The sequence below is a fragment of the Lagenorhynchus albirostris genome, chromosome 15 (genome assembly GCF_949774975.1).
Source record: "Lagenorhynchus albirostris chromosome 15, mLagAlb1.1, whole genome shotgun sequence".
Lineage (NCBI taxonomy): Eukaryota > Metazoa > Chordata > Mammalia > Artiodactyla > Delphinidae > Lagenorhynchus > Lagenorhynchus albirostris.
The window spans coordinates 15325270-15347166 of NC_083109.1; the positions used below are offsets into that span (position 1 = coordinate 15325270).

Below are 21897 nucleotides of genomic sequence, written 5' to 3' on the forward strand. Positions count from 1 at the left end.
CAGAGGGCAGCGTACCCGGTTGGAAGGGCGCTAATCTAAATTCACGACCCTGGACAAGTCCTTCCTTTCCGTGGGCCTCAGTTTCCCCAGTTGCCCATCTGTAAAATGGGGTTAGGCACAGTGATCTCCCGTCACCTGCCTAGCAGGGGATCGGGGATCCGGGTTGCTGGAGGTCAGGGATTCGGGTGGACTGAGCGGCCCGGTCCACGGGGCGGGTCCCTCGGGTTTCCAGCTGGGCGGGCAGGCGTAGCGCCCCGGAGGCCCAGCTTTCGCTGGGGAATTCCTGGCGGGTGCGGGCGACGGGGGCGGGCCGGGGCGGGGCCGGGGCGGGACCGATCACCGCCTATAAGAGGGCACGCGCGCCAGCCCTGGCCACCAGCCTTCGCGCTCTCTCCGGACTGTGGTACGATGGCCCCCGCCCGCCTGCTCGCGCTGCTGTGGCTCCTCGTGGGCGCCCTTGCCGTCGCCGCCGAGTCGGTGGGTACTGGGAGATCCCCGGGGGGGCGGACTGGTGCCTCCTTTGTTCCTGGCATCCTGCGATGCGGGGGCAATGGGGAGGGGGATGCGCCGCCCCCAGCTAGACGCAGAGGCCAGAGACACTTTGTTGGAAACTTGGCTCCAGGGTCCCAGGGAGGCTCCGGGGAGGGGGGGGGTGGGGGGCTCCCTCGCGCGCCGTGCGCCCCCAGCCTGTTGCGCTTCCCGTCTCCCTCTGGCCTCAGACCCGCCGCGGGCTCAAGGCTCGGACGTGACTAAGCTGGTGTCACCTCGTTTCCCCTCACCCTCTCGCCCCTTCCCTGGTGATCCTGGGGCAGGCTCGGAGCCCTGACGCCCCTTCTCGCCCTCTAGAATCCGAGATGGCCTGGGAGTGAAGAGGGCTGCCTGTACTAGGAATGGGGAGGGGTTTAGGGTTTTGCAGGGCCTTGTTTCACACACCGGGGCAAGGAGTGAGCCCTGACCTCCGTTCTGGCCGCAGCCCTGCCACTGGCCTGTGGCTCCGGGCAAGGCCCTGCCCCTTCTGAGTCTCGATTTTCCCATCGGCCCAAAGCGTATGGAGGACTGGGACAGGAGGTGACCAGTGCTTCTTTAGGGTCCCTACAAAGTTGGGACGCTGATTTTTCAAGGGCGGACTGGAGGGGACGGTTTAGGCTCACCACTTGGCCAGGAGTCAAGTCTCTGCTCTCCGCCAGAAGAGCGTTTAGCGCTGGGGAAACCTAAAGCTCCCACTTTGGGGTGGGGTGAAGGGGGGCTGGGGGAAGAGAAGGTCTCAGTGAGCCCCGAGGAGCGTCCTTCTCAGCGCTTACTGGTCCCTGCTGTAGTTTACAAAGCCTGGGGCCCACCAGAAGCTCCGTTCGTCCCAGCAGCCAGCTGGGAAGGAGTGAGCCAATCACATCTGGGAAGTTGGGGTGCAGGAATTGCTGAGAGGCAATCTGACCCCCGCCCCCCCAAAAAGCCTGGGCTTTGTGCTTCCTTGGTGCCCTTAAACCTCGGTTTTGGGGAGAGCAAGTCCAGTGGCGTTTAATCATTAATGTTAATTCTTTATGGGCTCCTATTCCTCTGGGATTACTTAGGGGTGCTTGTTTCTGCCTGGCAGGCTTCATCTGAGGTATGGGTGAGACCCTGAGCTATACCCACCCCTGACCCCAGCCCCCCTTCCACCCCGTCCCCACGTACAACTGCAGCCCTGAGTGATGACAGCAAACATTTAGTGCTTATGGTACTGTTCTAATAGCTTTCTAATAGCTGTTGTAATGGCTCTATCAGCTAGTTTAATTCAGCCCTTCTGTTTACTGTTTTAAACTGGTCCTGAGGCTACACAGGTCAACTAACCTGCCCAAGGTCACACAGCTGATAAGAGGCTGAGTCAGATGCAAATGAAGCAGACAGGCTTCCAGGTCCCTTTTTTTTCTCTTTTGCACGTATCTTGACGTGTAGTCTTATGCTACTCTGAGTGGCTGCTGTTATGTCTCATCCCTGGGTCACTCTTTAGAATCCATAAAAGATTTGGGGTGGGCCGGCCACAAGGAATTCTGGGGTAGAAGGAAACCGAGGGCCAGAGTGAGGTGATGACTTCCCCAAACTAAGAAGGGCAACCTCGCCAAAAGGTGAGTGGCTGAGTTAGGACTCGAACCCAAGCCTGCTGCTCCCCGTGCAGTGCTCTAAACGAGGCCGCTGAAGGATGTGTTGGCGTCACAGCTGTGGAGGCATCCGAAGGAATGGCATGGCATGTCGCATCGGCCTGGGTGGTGTGGGGAAAAGGGGAAAGACCCTGGTGGTTGAGAGGTAACATGCCGGTCTCGGTTCAGGGGCTGCCAAGCCTGCAGGTGCTTGGGGGGTCGGGGGAGGAGCAGGCAGCTGTGCCTGGGGGCAGTCAGGAGGATGTGGTTTGGGGGAGGGTATGTGGTGACCCATCAGCTGGAGAAGTGAGCCCTAGACAGCTGCTTCCTGAGAGAGATGTCCGTCTCTCTCATCCTGACCTCAGCGCTCCCTTCCTGGCTAATGTTACGAGATCTTCCACCTTTTTTTTTTTTTTTTTTGTGGTACGCGGGCCTCTCACTGCTGTGGCCTCTCCCGTTGCGGAGCACAGGCTCCGGACGCGCAGGCTCAGCGGCCATGGCTCATGGGCCCAGCCGCTCCGCGGCATGTGGGATCTTCCCGGACCGGGGCACGAACCCGTATCCCCTGCATCGGCAGGCGGACTCTCAACCACTGCGCCACCAGGGAAGCCCGAGATCTTCCACCTTGAACTGGGTCCCAGGGCTTCCCCCCTTTCCCCCGCACCCTGCTCCCAGCACTTTTCTTCCTCCCAAGGTTGTGGCTGGAAAAATCAGACCTAGTCACAGTTGGATTAGACCACAGAGATGATCCGGTCGACACTCTTCTTTTTGCAGGCGGAGAAAATTGAGGCCCAGAGAGAACGGTTTTGGTAATAACAGTTGTTGTTTATGGAGTGCTTGCCATATACCAGGTCTGGTGTATTTTATTCTCATAAAAACCCTAACATGTGGGGATTATATTATGCCCATTTTACAGGTGAGGTGAAATGGTACCATCTTGGGGTAGCAGAGAGCTCCCAGGCCATCAGAATCTCTTGTCCTGTAGTCCCCCTCCAATAATACTATTGGGGGCACTGCCCAAAGTTTAGGTTTAAGCCAAAGGCCTGTCCTCCCCGTGGGTAGTGCCCTCTTTTCCGCCCCCTCAGTGCCACAGGTTTTGGGAAGGGAACCCAGGCTGAGCCAGACCCTTCTCTGTTAGGTGGGGCTTGCCGTCCTAAACCAGTTCTTCCTGTCCAGCTGGAAGCATTCCCCTGATCTGCCTTCCTGCCACTCCCTCCCTGGCCAATTAAAGGCAGCCTTGTTTTGGGAGCTGGACCCCCGCCCCGTGGTGTTGCTGCCCAGGGGCACAGACGTGGCACCAGGCCCAGTCAGTCCTGGGGAAGTGTCCCCCATGCACCCCGTGTACTTTAGCTAAGAGATGTTTCTGGTCTTCTTGAGAATTCTCTCCTTGGAAGTAGCGGTGGGGATGGAAGCCCAGGGGGTCTAGGACCCTTGAGTGGCCAGAGAGAGTTCTTTGGAATTCTTAGAAGCCCAGAGAGCTACCAAAGGAAAATATTTGGGCCATGCTTTGGAGGGCTGTGTGAGATTGGGTCCCTTTCTCTCTCTGGGTTGACATCCCCCATCTGTAAAATGGAGTTTGAACTGAATAGAGAGCCCCTTCCAGCTCGGATATTCTATTAATAATTAAGTAGCTACTCTTTGAAAGGGTTGTGGAAACCATAAAGACATCTAAGGCATTCCCTCCCTTGAAGAAACTTATGGCTCATGAGGGTATTAACATACCCCATCAAATTCTGAGCCCTTCCTCCTCCGCCCCTCTTCCAGCCCCCGACACACCCAGGCCAGGAACTCTGCTCTATTCACTTTCAGTGAAATACCTGGCCCATAGTTAGTACTCAGGAAATGTGTGTATGAATGAACAAATAAATGTATGCATGTAACTTCATTCTAAAAGGTGCACTGAGGTTATTTCTTACTAACATGATTGCCTCCCAGTGATACTGTGAGGTGGGTATTATTATCTCCATTTTTACAGGAAAGTGATGCTCAGAGGAACGTAGGGGCTTGCCAAGGTCAGGACCAGGTCTGTCAGGTAACACAAGGTGTCTGATTTGCAGGTCCTCGGAGAACATTCCAGATGAGGAAATTGGCTGGGTTTGATAGTAGATGCCTTGGGTCCTCCTTCTGAATCGCTGGGTGACCTTGAGCAAACATGCCCTCTCGGTCTCAGTGTCCCCCACTCTGGAATGAGGTTGTTGGACCAAAGCCCTCTAAAGGGTCCTTTCTGGCGGGGGGAGAGGAGCTTTCTTGGCATCCTTGGTTAAGAGTCTACGCAAGAAGCAACGGTGGGGAGGCGGGTGGTGGAGACATTCAGCTCCTTCCATCCCCAGCTCCTGGAAACAGGGCTTTTCCAAGTACTTGGAGCGCTGAGCTGGCCTGAATGAGGGGGTGGGAAGCCTGGCCTGGCTCCCCCGCCCCAGGTCCCTCTTGGGAGGAATTGGCTCCTTGCTGTCCTCGGCCTCCTGGACTAGTGGGTGTGATTTCCAAGTGACGACTTAAAATTGGGGGAAAGGGCTGGACAGGGCTCTGTGAGTCACTGGAGGAGAGTGGTAGCTGGCCTGCCTGAGTCACCCATTTCCTTTCAGCCTCTTCGCTAATAGGATGGCCCTGCAGTGGGCATGTTGGCATGGGCTCCAGAGTTTCACCTTGTCCTTTGGGCTATTAGGGATAGTCAACTAGTGTCCAGGGCCTTGAAGGGACATACAGGAAATACTAGTACTAGGCCCCAGACCTTCACAGCGCCTTGCCTGTGTGTGGCCTCTGACGGAATAGAGTTGACCTCTGCAACTGAATTGTGGTTGCCAAGGGGGAAAGGGGGTGGGGAAGGGACGGAGCGGGAGTTTGGGGTTAGCAGATGCAAACTATTACACATAGAATGGATAAACAACAAGGTCCTACTCTATAGCACAGGGAACTATAGTCAATATGCTCTGATAAACCATAATGGAAAAGAGTATAAAAAAGATTGTATATATACGTATAACTGAATCACTTTGCTGTACAGCAGAAATTAACACAACATTGTAAATCAACTGTACTTCAATTAAAAACAAAAAAAGATTACGTAGAGCAAAAGAGAAGAAAATAAGTGACCCCTGGCAGGTAGTGCTCCCCGCCCCCCCCCACCGCCTCCCTTAAAGCAAAACTGAAGTTACCATTGGTCTGAGTTTACAGAGCAAAGCTGGTACAGTCCAGATTGATCCCAGGATTCTGATTTTTCTGACGCTCTCTCTTGCTTCTTGGGATTGGAACATTGATTTGGATTTAGGCAGACCTGACTCCAGAGATGTGAAGCCCCCCCCCCTCTTACCAGCCCCATGGCTTGGGACAGGCCACTGGACCGCTCCAAGCCTCTGCTTTCTGGTCTATAAGAAGATGGGGTTTGTGGGGAGGCTTGTAGGAGATGACAAGGCCGCAAGTGGAGCTCTTAGGAGCCCGCCTGGTAGGCAGGAGGCCTCAGTGAAAGTTCCCAGCTTTGCCCAGGCTGCCTTGTTGCCAGATGGTCCTTTCCTTTAGAGGATCCCACCCTCAGGGGCCCCAGGAGAGCTCTCTCCCCTCCCCCCAACAGCTGCAAGGTGGGAAGGGAGGAGTCTAGGGTGGGGCTGACAGAGCCCAAATCTCCTATTTGTTTGTCTTAGAAGTTTGTTAATTATCGGATGGGTTGATATTTAAACAAGAACCAGTTCCCGGCAGCCCTACCCCTCCTGCGGGGATCGGTAGGAATCCCCCCGCTGAGCAATTTTTCAGCCTGGAGAGAGACGGGGCAGGGGGACCGGACAGCCAGGACACTGCCCGGGCCGCAGGGGTTGGCCTCCCATGCTGGAGGAGCCTTGTGCAGTAGGGGGAGGGCCGGTGTTTCCAGTCCAGAGACCGAGGGAATTGCAAAAAAAAAAAACGCCCTGGGCTCTGGGGGAGGGAGTGTGATGGTGGACAGAAAAGGTGCAGTGTTCTGGAATGCCAGTTTTCAGATGTTTTCATCGTGTGATGCCTAGGGAGAGAGAAGGCTTGTGTCAACAGCTGGGGCCTGATTTAACCCTAAGAGTTCAAGCAACCTGACTTGGGCGGGTTTGTTATTAACTCACTGGTGATCTTTGGGCGTGGTCCCCTCTGGCCCTGTCCCCGGGAGGCTGGGAGACTGGAAAATGGGTACGTTTCACGTCAGAAAAACCTGAGTTCCCGTCTCAGCCCTACTGCTCAGCCAGGGACACGCAGTTAGTTAATAAGTCATTTGGCCGGTGTGAGCCCCAGCGTCCTCTATAAAACACCTGTGTCACTCCGGGTCGTCATCAGTGTTTGGCAAACTTGTGAAGTTCTGGTTTAAGTTTAGTTTATTATTAGTGGCTAGACAAGGGTTCTTGACCTGGCCAGAGGTTGGCGTGGGGAGGCGGTTGTCTGTGTGCGCGCTGAGAAATGTAAACCAGTAGTTATGGTTCTTGGGGTTCAGAACTTTTTATCCCTCTCACAGGGCTCCAGGAGTCCCCCAAAAGATCACTCCGTGATCCTAACAGTTCTTAACAGCTTCAGCCTTCTGCGGTCCCCCCTACCCAGCCCTGTGGCTCCCTACCTCCCACCCCAGCCCCAGGCCCTCCTACTCAGCCCCCTCCCTCCTGCTTTACTCTGCACCCCCCCTCCCCCTCCTTCAGGCTTGGAGCTCGGCTGCCCCAGTTTTCTCTGGCACAGTAGCAGAGGCTGCTAGTCAGGTGACACCTGGGGTAATGGAAAGGGGAGGCAGGGAGAGGCTGGTATGTGTGGAAACAGTGACTTGGTGGGGCCCGCCGGTCGTGGCCAGGCCTGCGGGGGACTGGCTGTACTGTTCAACCTCGGGGCATGGGGGCAGTGGTGACCAACGGCTGGGACACTCCTTGCCCTGGGGAAACCCAGCCAAAAGACGTCTGCAGGACAGACTGACCCGATCTGGAGCTGTGGCTTCCCCGAGCGGCGGGGGAGGCTGGGAAGGGGCAGGAAGCCAGCACCCAGGGCTGATCTAATCGGCCGAGACAAGGCTATATCGACTCTGCCCTAGAGAACACGGGAGGCTTGTTTATACCCTGCCCTCGGATCCAGCAGGGACCTCGGATCCGCTGCCTAGATTACCAGCCCAGCTTCAATGCACCTCTGTCTCTGCGGCCCTGAGGGAACCAGCCCCCTCCCGGCTGTCTCCACCGGTAATCGGTAATCGGAGCAGTCCCCAGCTTGGTTACCAGGCCTCCAGACAGAGGAAGGCTTGTCTCTTTGAGAATCGCCTTTCATAGGTGGGGAAACCGAGGCCCAGAGAGAGAATCTCCCACGATTATCTGGGGTGTTAGTGACAAGGATGCTGCATCAGCTTCGGCCAGGGGGATGTCCAGAAGCTCCCCCCACCCTTCCCCTTCCAGTCTCTATTACTAGCTGGCACCCCTGGGTCCTGGAGCTGCCCTGGATGGGCAGGGGGGATTGGTGAAAAGCTGCTGGCAATGCCAGGCCTGGCTTCTCTCCTGAGCGATTGTGTTCCTAGTAAGCCGACCTTGGAGTGGGCAGGGCCGACATTCGAACCCCCATCCCCAGACCTGGCTTAACCCTTCCCATACCAGCACACCAGGTCCTGGATTTGTGTGTGGTTTCTTCTGGCCTTCTAGATATTTTTTTCATCCTCAAGGCAGGTCAGGAAATACTCTGGGGATACAGGTCCCCAAGTAGAGTTTCAAGTGTCTCTCTGGTCACTGCCGTTTGCTCTTTTTGGAAACATGCAGTTGGTCTCTCCTCTGCCTCTACCTGCTTAGGACAGGTGCTCCAAGCTGTGTGACCTTGCGCAGAGCTCTGCCCATCTCTGGGCCTTTCTCTCTTCTATCAGGGGGCCTGACTGGTTGTTAAAGAGTCTCTGGTCTCGGAAGCAAAATAAATAACAAGTTATAGGGTATGTCCCTGCGCAGTTTGCAAAGCACCTGCCCACCCACCAACCACTTTTCTAGCAATGCAACTGCTTCTACAACTTTTCCCAGGTCTCTCTGACCCTTTGAGCACTAATCCCCTTAGCCAGAAGGAAGGCAGATGGGGATTAATAATAGCTGCTACTCACTGAGCACCTGCTGTGTACCAGGCCACGTGCTGGGTCCCTTGCACACCCCAATGCGTTTCACTTAATCCTCATCCTTCAGCAAGGTGCTACTAGCCCTGGTTACAAAAAGAGGAAACTGAGGCTTTAAGATGTGAAATAAATGCCCAGGCTTGTATAGTTAGGGAGTGATAGGACTGCGGTTTGCTGGTGGAACTGCCTTCACAGGTCACCACTCTGGTGGTAGATCCTTCCATTTCTGCCAACATGTAGAGTCCTGATTGTGGCACCCAGGTTTTGCTCATTCTAGGGTATATCTGACCCTTCAGAAGGAGGATGGGGGAGGACCATGCCTGGATCAGTGGCCCCTTCTGGGGATCTCCTGCCGGGACCACTGTGCTGGGCTCAGCAGTTAGGGCCCAGGGTACTCGGCATCCCAGCTTCCCCCCAAATTTGGCTTGCCCAATTGACCTTCTGGTCTCACCCCCGAAAGAAGGGTCGTGTGTGTCCCTGACCCCTGGGGGTGGCTTCCTCCCCTGGGGAAGGGCCAGGTGGGGGAAGGCTCGCCTCTCTTTTCCTCCCACCCGTTCTCTGACCCTGAACTTCTCCCCGGTGTCCCAGCCAAGTTTCTGTTCTTTTGTTTAAGCAATATCACTTTTACCTTTGTTTACTCCCTGACCAGGGGAAGGGGTGCCCTGGAGCCCTGGCCTGGAATTTGTACGCTCTGGGCTGTGGCACTGGGGTGGAGAGGTAAATTGTGGGTGGCAGTGAGAAGTCTGGTTGTGGCTAAGACATGGTCTTGAGAAAGATCTAGGTTTGAATCCCACCTCTGTCGCTTTCTAGCTCTGTGACTTTACATGAATGACTCAACTGAAGCTCTCTTTCCGGCAACATGGGTAGAGCACCTTACAAGGCTGTTGTGTTAATAAAAACAGCTCATACGGAGAAAAACCCAGTTTGGTGCCCGGCATGTCGTGGGTACTAGTGCCTGGCCCCATGATTTTCCTGGGTGACTGAAGCTGTAGGACTTTGCAGTAGGGTTGCTGATGTTTCCTAGCTTCATGCCAATCGCCTAAGGATTGGATGTGGGTTATATCTGGAGTGACAGCTGCTGCCCGTGCATTTGCTGAGCCCTTTAGGGGCAGCCCAGACCCTAGAAGTGGGAAAGGAAGGCAAGTCCAACCCAGGAGCCCAGAGACCTAGGTTCTTTTTTTTTTTTGAATTTTTGAATTTTTATTTATTTTTTATACAGCAGGTTCTTAGTTATCCATTTTATACATATTAGTGTATACATGTCAATCCCAATCTCCCAATTCATCCCAACACCACCACCCCCCGCCACTTTCCCCCCTTGGTGTCCATACGTTTGTTCTCTCCATCTGTGTCTCTATTTCTGTCCTAGGTTCTTTTTTTTTTTTTTTTTTAGGGACCTAAGTTCTAAGTCCAGTTCTGCTTGGGTGACCTTGGCAAAGGCCCTTATCTTTTAATCTGGGTAATAAAGTGAGATGGTTGGGCCTCAGACACCTTCTGTAGGTAGGCATTAGTCTTTACGGCACAAAATAGCGCCTACCCCTCTTCTTTGCTGTGGAGACTCTGGGGAAGCATCCAGCATCTCTAAACCTCCAGGCAGCAGCCCCAGGTGCCCACCAGGGTCTGCTGATTCAGCTGCTGATTTCTGTTGTGTGTCTATGAGTAGGACAAAGATATAGAGAGACCTGAGGGCCCAGAGAGGGTGCCTGTGCGTGCACATGCTCCCCGGGCAGGGATGGGGTGAGCCAGGTGCAGGGTGGAGTCCCTCTCTGGTCAGGGCTCGGCCTGGCTGCTGGGGGGCCTGGTTCTTCAAAGCCACCTCAGACTGAATGGGCCTTGTCTGAAAAGAGGGTGGGGGAAGGGAGGGCTCTTGGCATCCCCCCATCCGCACACAGACACAAAAGGGATGCTTGCCCACAATCCCAGGGAGCCTGGTTGCGTCTTGCTGGTCTAGTCTTAGGGATTCTGCCCACTTGGGAATTTCCCTCTTGTCAGGGGTCTTGGGCAGAGAAGGGGCCACTTCTGTAGTTGGAGAGGATTTAATTTCCTGTGTCCTCCAACAGTACGCCTCACAGAGCTCCTCCTAAGCCCTTTGACTTGCTGGAAGAGGGCACCTGGGCTCATCTAATGCAGCCTTTAGGGATCCCTGCCCATTTATTTATCTGTTTGTTTGTTTGTGGCACACCACACGCCATGCAAGTTCCTTCAGGGATCCCTGTCCGCTTGCTTATTTATTTATTTATTTGTGGCACACCACATGGCATGCAGGTTCTTACTTCCCCAACCAGGGATCGAACCCGTGCCCCCTACAGTGGAAGCTCGGAGTCCTAACCACTGGACTGCCAGGGAATTCCCAATCCCTGTCCTTTTAGAGCTGAGATAGGTGTCTGATGGGATCTAATCCTGGCTAATTCTGGCCATTCCTGACCTTAAGAAAAGTCATTTATGCTCTCAAGGAACCTGGTATAAAAATGAAGGGTTAGGGACTTCCCTGGTGGCACAGTGGTTGAGAGTCCACCTGCCGATGCAGGGGACGCGGGTTCGTGCCCCGTTCCGGGAAGATCCCACATGCCGCAGAGCGGCTGGGCCTGTGAGCCATGGCCGCTGAGCCTGCGCGTCCGGAGCCTGTGCTCCGCGATGGGAGAGGCCGCAACAGTGAGAGGCCCGTGAAAAAACCCAAAAAAAACCCCAACAACAACAAAAAATGAAGGGTTAGGGATGACCCGGTGACCCCCAAGATGGCTGAACTAGGAATCAATCTAGTTTTCAGCCTGGGTTTTGCTGCAGACTTGGTCTTCATTTCTTGATGTAAAACAGAGCTGTTACCAACCAGTCAGTGTGCTGATCCCGTGGGTTGTTTTGAAACACTCCTCAGCACTTTCACCCACTAAAAGAAAGGCAGGATTCATAAATAACCAGTCGTGGCTCCTGGGAATGAGAAGGTAGGGGAAGGTCTCAGCCTGAAACAACACAGTGTTGGGACCCCAGCCCCCATCTTGAGGACTTTGAGCTCTGACTTGTCTCCAGGCCAGATAAGCAAGTGGCCAAAGTACCTTCTTTCCCTCCTGGGCTGGGTTTGACCTCCCGCTTGACAGGACTCCCTCCTAACCGAGGTAGGTGGGCACTCTGTGTACACGTGTGTTCATGCATGTGTTTATCCGTATGTGGCTAAAGGCTCAGGTGACCCATGCCTGGGTTCTGGTCCAGTGTGGGGACTTTCTTGCCTGGGTGATCTTGGGGAAGTGACTAATTTTCTGAGCATCTCCCTGCCCCCCCCCCCCCACCTCTTAATACTTCTGCAAATAAGGGCTATGAGGTGGAGCTCATTCACGCTAAGTGCTTAGTCTAGTAAGCCGCCGGGGTCCTGCTGTTTCTGATTCTGGGCCCCAGGGGAATTTGCAGCAGGAGATGGGGGTAGAGCACAGGGACCCCACCCTAGGTACAGGCAGCTTGCGCAACCACGGAGGAGCCTTCCTCCAGTGCTGCCAAACTGAAGCCACAGGCATGGGGCTGTGCGGGGGCTGGAATTCCAGCGCGGCAACCCCACAGCTCCTGATTCCCGAGTCATGAAGTCATCCCCCACCAGGGCTTAACCCCTTCTGGCTCCCCACCCCCACGTGTACCAAGCGTTCAGCAGAGATTCTCGCCTTGGCGGTGGGAGGGGGTTGCCTGCCCACTGCCTTCCTCCCGGCCTGACCCTGCTCCCTTCCCGGAATCCAGCTGCCCTTGACAGGGTGGAAGGGGACCTGATATGATAGTCCGGTTCCGCCCACCTCTCCCCGGAAGCCTGGGCCTCTCCCACAGATGGTAACCTTGTCTTAGGAACGGATATTCCTTCTCAGGCTCTCCCCTGTGTTACTGGCAAGTCTCTGCTGGGTGAAGGACAGCTTGGGCAGTCAGAAGCACGCCCTGGCCTCTTTCCTGAGCTATGTAGGTAACTCACTGTGTGACCTTGGGCAAGTCACTGCTGTGTCCGGGACTCATCTTGCAAATTCTGTGAAATGGGAGGACAGGGGCCTCCCTGGGCTCCAGCTGGTGTTCCTGGTTCTGAGGAGACCTTCCACCCCCTGCAGTTAGGGGGTTGGGGAAAAGAGAATGTCTTGGGCAGGGGTGTGTATTGAATGTATTCGAAACCCTGACGCTTCTGGGAAATAATAGGCACTTTAATATTTGAGTTCATTAGTGAAAGAATGAACTTTGCCCAGGACTGCTGTTCTGTGGGCAGAGGAAGGCTTAACCCAGAAGCTAGGGGGAAGGGTGGTGCGCATCCCATATATTTCCCGACTCTCTTGAAGGAGCTTTGTTTTACACTCAGCTGAACTTGAGGGGATGGGAGCAGGGTAGCTGATGTTCTGTAGGACTTGGGGAAAGTTCTTCGCCTTCCTGGATCTTTCATACTTTCTTTTTGAAAGCTTCTCAGTGGGGATGGACCTAAGGTTCTGCTGTGAACAGCTAGCCCCAATAGGTGGCAGCTGAGTGACACATATGGGTCCTGGAGTGGGTGGTCCGTGAGGGCAGAGGCAGGGCTCACTTAGCACACCGCAGAATGACTGTGGGAGATGTTTGGAAGGCTGAACACACGAGTGTGCTCATGTACTCTTGAGTCCCTAGCTCCAGGCAGAGCCCTGACCCGAAGCTGTCCTGGGGTGTGGGTGGGCCAGCCCTGCCTGTCCCAGCCCCGTCCGACTCAGCTGGGAAAGTTGTCCTAGACAGGGCGTGACCAGCACCAGTGGCCCTCTCCCTGCCGTGGGTGAATCAGCTGTGATAGCATCATAGCGCCCTGGAGTGTGGATGGGGAACAGTGGCTCTGAAGGCGGGAAGCCCTATGTGGAGTCCTCACTTCTCCATCTGCTACTCCTGTCACCAAGAGAAAATGATTTAATATCTTTGATACCCAGCTTCCTCAGTTATAAAATGGAGTTAAAGACTGGCCTTTAGAGTTATTAAGAACAGAGCCTGGCATATAGCAAGTGCCTCAGTACAGGGCACCTAAGGTATTTATATTCGGTTCATGACCACCTTTATATTTTTATTAGCTCAGAATGGGAACGGGATTTGTCTAAGGTCACACAGCAAGTTAGGGGCCAGGAGGGGGCCAGGACCCAGGTCTCCAGGCTCTGGCCTGATCCTCTTCCAGCACCCCAGCTCACCTTCCTGAACGCCCACTTCACTGCCTCTCCAGGGTTCAGGGGCTGCTATAGAGCACTGGGAGGCGACTGACTGATGTGTCTCCTGTTTTTACCCTAGATCCGAGAAACTGAGGTCATCGACCCCCGAGACCTCCTAGAAGGCCGACACTTTTCCGGAGACTTACCGGACGACGAGGATGTTGGGGTACCTGGGCAGGAGCCCCATGACTTTGAGCTGTCTGGCTCTGGAGATCTGGGTATGGAGGATGTGGTGGGCAGGCCGGGGCCCAGGGCTGGAGGGAACCCATCCTCTTCCTCCTACAAGGGTGACCCCGCCTTGAAGTTGGATTTTCCTATCGTGCCCCTCCCCCTAAAAAGGGGGGAAACAAAAGTTGCCGGATCAACCCATCCCTGAAACGCTCTCTGGGCAAATGGTTTGTTGCTTTGAGTTCAATTTTAGTTCTATCTTTGCGCCAGCCCGAACCTGTCCACCTTCGGACAGGGTTGGGTGGGGTGGGCGTGTGGAGGAGGACTGTTGAGTGTTTTTCTTCCTTTGAAAAGGAAAGGGAGCAGCTCAGAAGCCTGGGGGCAAGGTGACGAGAGCGGTGTGGGTGGGAACGGATAGCAAACCCCCTGCTTCGGAGGGCGTGGGAGTAGTGAAGGGGCCCAGACCAGGGGCCGGCAACTCTCCTGGTCTGTGACTTCCTGGCTCCGGCTGCCGGGCTAGACAGAACTGCAAGAAGCATCCCTCCTATGTGTGAGGTGGTGTAATAATTTGAAGTTTGAGCTTTGGAGACATGTAGTCCCGAGTTCCAACTGCCACTCGGTGACCTCTAAGCCTTGGTTTCCTCATCTGTAAGATGGGAATAGAAATGACAGTGCATCGGTGTCTGTGTTGTGGAGTTGGGACTGAGTGAAAGCCCTTGGCATTTACCACACCCTCGGGAAATACACGAATATTGCAATTTCTAATATCTACTGTTGCAATCTAGATTCTTCTCAAATGAATCCCCTGGAGATCTTGTTAAAATACAGATTTTGATTTAGTGGACCCTGAGATTCTGCATTTCTAACCAGCTACTGGGTGATGCTGTTGGTCCTGGGATCTATATGGAGCTGACAAAAAAAATCTGCCCAGTTACCAGCTCAACATTCCTGTGAAAGAGCCAGGGAGGCAGGTCTCAGGAGCCCCATTTTACAGATGAGATGGCTGCGGCTGGGGTGGGAATGATCACCTGCTGGACACTGAACATTTGGGGGCCGATTGTGAATTCGAACTCCCACCAGCCCTGGGTCATTGACCTGGGGGTAACCGACCTCACATTCACACGGCCTTTCTGTCCTTACAGATGACTCAGAGGACAGCCCTATCTTCCCGGAAGTGATCCATCCCTTGGTAAGCAGCTACACACTTTTGCCTCTCCTGTTCTTAGTACCTCTTGAGGGGAGCAGAATAAGTGGGAGTCTGACCTCACTCTGCAAGAAGGCTTCTATTTGTGGCCCTGGACTCGTGGGACAGGCACAACTGTGGGTCATGGGCAAGCCATCCTCTCTGCAGGGGTAATCAGTAAGTGATAAACACTAGATGTGTTTCCAGCCTCTTTTTTAGTGTGCGTTTCTAGGTATTTCCCAACATTAATATCAATTTATACATACAGTTCTATGTACTTCGTTTTTCACTTAAAGTGATCATGAGTATTTCCACACATAATTAAATGTTTTTCCTATTCATTTTTATGGCCTGCGTAATCAGAGTTCACCCAGTTTCCCTTATTGATGGAAAAGAGGTTTATGATTTTTTGATCCTTCAATGACAACACTACAGCAAGCATCTTTTACACAAATCTCTGATTAGCCCCTTAGGACAGAGTCCCAGAGGCAAAATTGCTGCCTTAATGGAAAAGCTATTTCTGCAGTTTTGCCAAACCACCCTCCAGAATAGAATAGTAATATTCTATTACTCTAGAATATTCTAGAACACCTGCTTCCCTGTGCCCTTGGTCACATTATTCATTCCCCTTTTGGGACAGATTTACTAGAAAAGTTGACAGCATAATTGTTGAGAGGTTGTTGCTGATTTCTGCTCTAGGACCATGTGGTTTGGCCAGCGAGATGCAGAACCAGATTCCTCACCTGGCTGAATGTCCCTGTCCCCTGCCCTGGGTCCCTCCCCCAACCATGCTGAGTGTTGGTCTCTTTTCCTTCCCTCTATCCAGGTGCCTCTAGATAACCACATACCTGAGAAGACAGGGCTTGGGAGCCGGGTCCCCACCGAACCCAAGGAACTGGAGGAGAATGAGGTCATCCCCAAGAGGATGTCACCCTTTGGTGGGGACGAGGATGTGTCCAACAAGGTGTCCATGTCCAGCACAGCCCAGGGCAGCAACATCTTTGAGAGGACAGAGGTTCTGGCAGGTAAGGTCCCATGCTTCCCACAAGATACCCCGAAGGGGGAGAGGGCTTCAGGTGGGGGCAGAATAGAGCTGCAGGCAAGGATGCCTCTAGCCCATTAGGCAACTTGGTACCCCTTCCTTACAACCCCTGGGTGCCCTGGGGCCTTGAAGGATGACACTTCCCCAAAGACTTTGTGTGCAGCCTGCTGCACAGAGAGGAAGAATTACATATCAAGGGCTAAAAAAAATAGATGTTGAGTCATTCACTTGCCAGAAGTCCTTCTCTTATTTACAAAGCACTTTCCCAGCCTGAGTTTAGCACCTGGGGAGTCAATTATTAAAAGTTTAACCTACCTTGAAAACGTCCCCTGAAAGCCCAGAGGCTCCTTTGGGTTGGGCTGTCTTCCCCTCCCCCTGCTGTCACTTGGCAGCCTTGTGACCTAGGCTGAGAAGCTTTCCAGCCTCAATGGATGAAGTGACCCTCAGTTTCCTTGTCTGCAAATGGGTACAGTGCTATCCCCTTGGGTTTCATGACTTCATGAAAAGTAGAATCTAAAATAACTTGGCAAACTGTAAAGGGCCGTTCTGGTTTTAGTAGAGTTCACAATAGTAGACGGTACAGTACAGTACACTAGTAGTAGGTGGCACCCAGGGAAACTTCATGGGCCAGATTAAGAAACAGAGGCCTAGAGAGAGTACGTGTTTGGCAAGAGCTGTAGCACTCTTGACTGTAATGTGCTGTGTGGCGAAAGCTCTGTCCCGGGGAGAGGCTTCAGGAGTGGCTCTGTGTAGCCTGGCTGTGGGGTCTTCAGCTGGGGTGGTATTTGGCTTCTTCTCTTCTTCCCTGGCAGCTGTGGGGATCCCCAAAGCTGGGTCGGGGGCTTTGTCAGAGGGAACTCCCTTTCTGGCCAGATTCTACAGGCCGAGGGCCAGCCTGGATGAACCAGCCTGGTGAAGGCGCACTCTGGGCCCAGGCTGGGTTTTTCCTGTCTTCTGGCAAGCAGCTGGGCCGGCAGCTCCGAGTAGGCTGGAGGTACAGGGAAAGAGCCCTGTGCGCTGCCTGCAACCAGGACAGATGAAGGATCTTGCCTGCATCTTGCCGGGGTATAACCCCTGGGGACATTGGGCCCAGCTCAGCGCTGACCCTGGCCCACGGGTCCCAGAGTCAATGTTCTTTGAACTTTATGTGTGATGTGGGTGGGGTGAGGGATGCTGTCGAAACTAGAGGGGCCCTTAGAGACCTTTTAATCTTTGTAAGTTTCAAACTACTTGGTGGAAGTTCAGAGGTAAAGCCTGCCCCATCTTTCTTCACCCACAGAGTTTCACTTTTATCTGGTGGTTGTGGGATAAGGTTTTGGCTTTTACCAACTAAGCGTTCTACTGCTTTTAAAGAAAAACGTAAAAACCACTGATCTAGTCCAAACAGCTGTTTCTTATACATAGAGAGACTCAGACCCAGAGAAAGCAAACCGCTTACTTCGGGTCATTTAGCAAGAGAGAACCGGGTCATCTCAATACTTCCAATGGAGAATTACACAAGTGTGAGATCTTCAGTTGAAAAGTTATATTGTTGAGCTAGCTGAGGCGGGACCCTCCATTCCAGTAGTTTTTAAAAAGCACCTGGGACTTTATCCAGTGCTTGTCATGTGCCATGTGATTAATGCACCTGCCTCACTGAGTCCCCATAACAACCACATCCACCAGGTATGGTTATCTATACTCTCACAGATAAGGAAACTGAAGCTTGGAGAAACCTAGTCACTTGTCCAAAGGCACAAGACCAGACAGTGGTAGACCTGGCATTGGAACCTAGGACCACAGGCACTTCTGAGACTGTCCTTGACCTTGTGGGGAATCCCAGCACAGACCAAGGGTCTAACAGGAGTCATCAGAGGGAAAGGCGATGGAAACGGGAAGGGGGTTGATACCTGATAGTCCACGTCCTTTTTCTGGTATTTCCTGGGGGTACTTTGTTGCTGCTTTTTCGTCATTTTAGTCAAGAAAGAGCCTGATTTGGTTCTCTGCCACTCTGCCCCATTCTGTGCATGGATTTGGAGTGTGTGCAAGGGCAGAAAATTAATCTTCTTAGGTTAAGACTGAATTAGGGGACTCAATCTGCTACAGAAAGGATTCTGGGAGATATCCCTGCCCGCTCAACAAACAGGAGTGAGCCCTCCGGGCAGCCTGGTGTCGTACAGAGAACATAACGTTCACCTGAGAAGCCCACACCTGCCTGACACTAACCAGGTGCCCTCGGCCAGTGCTCCTCTCTGAGCCGAACTGTGTCATATGTTAAGCACCTACTGTTGTGCCAGATGATTCAGGGTGCTAGGGACACAGCTATAAACCGCGAAGTTCATCATTAATGAGTGCTGGGCATAAGCTATGCACTGTTCTGAGCTCTCTAAGTGGATTAATTGATTTCATCCTGGGGACAAACCTATGAGAAAGGCACTATTGTGTCCATTTTGCAATGAGAGAGATGAAGGAATTTTATTATTTAGATCCCGCAGCCAGTTAAGTGGCAGAGATAGGAATGGAACGTAGGCCTTAAGCACTGAGTTCGTATGTAGGGACATAAACCACATGTACAATTTTTTTTTTGGCCACACCGTGCGGCATGTGGGATCTTAGTTCCCCGACCAGGGATCAAACCCATGCCCCCTGCAGTGGAAGCATGGAGTCTTAACCCCTGGACCGCCAGGGAAGTCCCAAACCACATATATAATTATCTATAACGTAGGAGTGTGGACACATTTGCATGTGGTAACTGTGTATGGTAGCATATACCTGCGTGTGTATAGAAGGTATATACCAGTCTATAGACATGTAGGTCTGCACAGGGATGCATGCACACGGGGTCAGCTAGAGAGCTCGCTGTACTAAGGACCATGGGGTAAGTAGGTTTAAGGGGGATTTCCACAGCCTGCAGTTTCTCTTCTTCCTGGCTCAGGGCTGAGCTGGGAGTTGGCCTGGTGTTGAGAAAGAGCCTGGCTTTGGACTCAAGCAGATGTGGGTTGGAATGGTGCCTTTGTCACTCTGGTTCTATGGTTTTTTCGGTGACTTACAGTGACCCCCTTCTCATTAATGAGGTTGTGAGAATCAAATTCAGTAAGGCATCAGCAGAGCACACCCAGGGGAGTGATGGCGAGGACGTCTAGTGGTAGGAGAACCGACCAGGCGGAAGTGGCCAGTGTACCCCGAGGTCGCGACGGGCAGCCAGCTCTCACCTCACCGCTCCCCTCTCTCCTCTCCAGCTCTGATTGTGGGCGGTGGCGTGGGCATCCTCTTTGCCATTTTCCTGGTCCTGCTGCTGGTGTACCGCATGAAGAAGAAGGACGAGGGCAGCTACGACCTGGGCAAGAAACCTATCTACAAAAAAGCCCCCACCAACGAGTTCTATGCCTGAAGCTTCCTCCTGAGCACCTGCTTGGACTTCATGGGGAAGGGCCGCTGAAGGATTTTGAAGGGTGGACATTAGGGGAGGGGGAGGGCAACCCAGTCCTGATCTATCAGCATCTCCAGCTCCGATTAGGGTTTCAGTGTCAGAAGAGACATCATCTTCTACTGTTCCTGCCTGCCTCTTCTTGATTCTCTGGGCCTCCATTGTCCCAGCAGAAAAACAGGGTTAAACTTGGCCTTTCTCAAGGCCAAGTCTGGGATTGGATCGTTTCTTCATCTTCCGGTTTAGAATCGAGGCCCAGCTGAGAGCCTGTACTGAACAGGCCTCATCCAGAGCCTTTCTAAGCTATTGTGTGAATCCTGCTGGAGGGGGGCCCCCACCCCCGGCCTTCTTCCCTCCCTCCCTTCCTTCCACAGCCTGGCCCCTCTGCCAGGAGCTGGGAGAAGGAACCAGAACCATCTATCTGCACCTGGAGATGTGTCCCTCAAAGGGCACCTGCAACCACACTATGAGAGTATGTGGTACACCTTGGGCCATTCTAGCCTCTTCCAAGTGACTTTTGGAAATCAACATTTTTTATTTGGGGAGGGTGGGGAGAAGAGCTGAAAGTTCATTGTGAAATGGACTTGTAGAATATTCATAAATCTATTTTTAGTGGGATTTTTTTTTTTAATGGTTCATTCCTTTGTACAGAGCCTCTCTACCTGGGCAAGAATACACAGAAGCTGAGGCATTCTCCTCCCTCTTGCACCTTTCCACAGTACTTGCTAAGTTTGTATTTAATGTTTTTTGTTTTTGTTACTCGAAAGAGCAGAGTTGGAGATATAATTTTTATTAATTTTTTTTTTACTATTTATAGCTTCAGACAGGGCCTCTCCTTCCCTCTTGCCTCTTTTTCTTTAAATCCCCTCCCCGTGTTTTTCGTTTTTTTAATTCTTCATACTTCCCTGCTTATGACCTTGGCCCTTTCTAAAGCTGCTTCCTCTAAGAAGCTTTTGCTGAAATATAGTTTTCTAGCAGATCCCAAAACATAACCTAGGGGATGGGATATTTGTGTCTCTTTTTCATGTAATATATTATTATTCTTCCTTGGTTCTAGCAAAATAGATAAATATATTTTTTCAGGAAATAGTGTGCTATGATATTCCCACGTAAAGCTGGGTGGTTGAGTGAGTGAATTTTTGTGTGGCTGAGTGGATTTTTGCCTCTTTCTCTGGTCCTGTTCTTTGGTGCCTTCTCCTGATTGGGCTGGAAACCTTCTCTCCAGCTTTTGCTTTGAGCCTAGCTGGGGTTCCTTCATTTGCTGTCTCCTGATTTAAGAGAAAATTGGAGAGCAGTGCTATCCAATATGGCAGCCACTAGCCACATTGAGATCAATTAAAACTACATGAAGTCAAATGTTCGTTCCTCAGTTATAGTAACCACATTTCAAGCGCTCAGCAGCCACGTGTGGCTGGTGGCTGGTGTACCAAACATGTAGGCAGAGCCCACTGGCGACTTTGGACAGCACAGCTCGAGAACTAAGCTGGTTTAACAAGTCACAGCCCCAGTTTTGCTGAGATGACCTTTGTCTCCCTAGACAAAGGGGGATGGGGGAGGGCTGATCAGGCCCTGGCCCTGTTATCTGTGACCCTTCCTCTCCAGAGAGGAGAGGCCTGGAGAGGCCTAGTGGCTTAGCCAGGGCAGGCGACACCTCCTGACCCCATTGGCTGGGGTTGGGGGGGGGATTACCCTTGCTTCCCTCACCTTTCATCACCATAACCCCAGGGTCCCAGCTGGCTGGGTCCTCTTCCTCCCCTGGTGTCCTTTTCCTCTGGCCATGTTGGGAGTGAGCACCTCACACTGTTGTCTGTTACTGATTTTTTGATAAAAAGATAATAAAACCTGGTACTTTCTAGATCGCCTGCCTCTATCATTTTTAAGTTCATCAGACGTCATCCTTTCCCTTGATCTCAGTGGAGCCTGAGGTAATTGCTACCAGACACCAGAGGCAGAGATGTAAGACGCCAGGAAAGAGCCCGGACAGGAGGGAGGAAAGTCAGAACATGCACACTGGCCGGTGGGCCATGTCTTGCCTACCTCGGACTTTTGTTTAAGCGGCACCGTGTTTCAAAAACAAACGCAGAAATCCTTGAATTAGTTGCTGACTATGAAAGTGAGGATGTTTCCCATAAAAATCCAGACTGATTCCCTACTTCTCCCTGGGGGAAAAAAATCAAGATTTGGCAACTCTCAGGCTGCATGGCAACCGCTGGGAGTTGCTGATGGGCGGGTACCTGTTTAGATGCAGGCTCTCTGCTTTGCCACAGTCTGTCCACCTGCTTGGCCTCTGGGCATCGAAGCTGGTAGGCTCTGGTCAGATACCATTGATGCCTCTCGATCCTCATAACAACCTTCTGAGGTGGGTAAGATCCTTTTTTTTATTTTTAAATTTAATTTAATTTATCTATTTATTTATTTTGGCTGTGCTGGGTCTTAGTTGTGGCACGTGATCTTCGCTGCGGCATGCAGACTTCTTAGCTGTGGCATGCAGACTCTTAGTTGCGGCATACGTGCAGGATCCCCGACCAGGGGTGGAACCCGGGCCCCCTGCATTGAGAGTGCAGAGTCTTACCCACTGGACCACCAGTGAAGTCCCAGTTCCTCCCATCTGTTCGATCTGCATTATCCAATCCAGTGGCCACTAGTTACATGTGAGTGTTTAAATTAAAATTAATTAAAATTCAAAAAATTAAAATTCAGTTCCTTAGTGGCACTAGTCACATTTCAAGTACTCAATAGTCACACGTGGCTGGTG

General features: G+C 52.5%; 1 protein-coding gene across 1 annotated transcript; it reads left to right on the plus strand.

Moving 5' to 3' along the window:
- The first annotated feature begins 362 nt into the window (after positions 1-362).
- SDC4 (syndecan 4) lies at positions 363-20997 on the plus strand. Its single transcript, XM_060123357.1, has 5 exons — positions 363-477; positions 13423-13561; positions 14654-14700; positions 15521-15719; positions 18955-20997. Exons 1-5 carry the CDS (start codon positions 409-411, stop codon positions 19104-19106), a joined length of 606 nt encoding a protein of 201 aa, XP_059979340.1. The 5' UTR covers positions 363-408; the 3' UTR covers positions 19107-20997.
- The last annotated feature ends 900 nt before the right edge of the window (positions 20998-21897 follow it).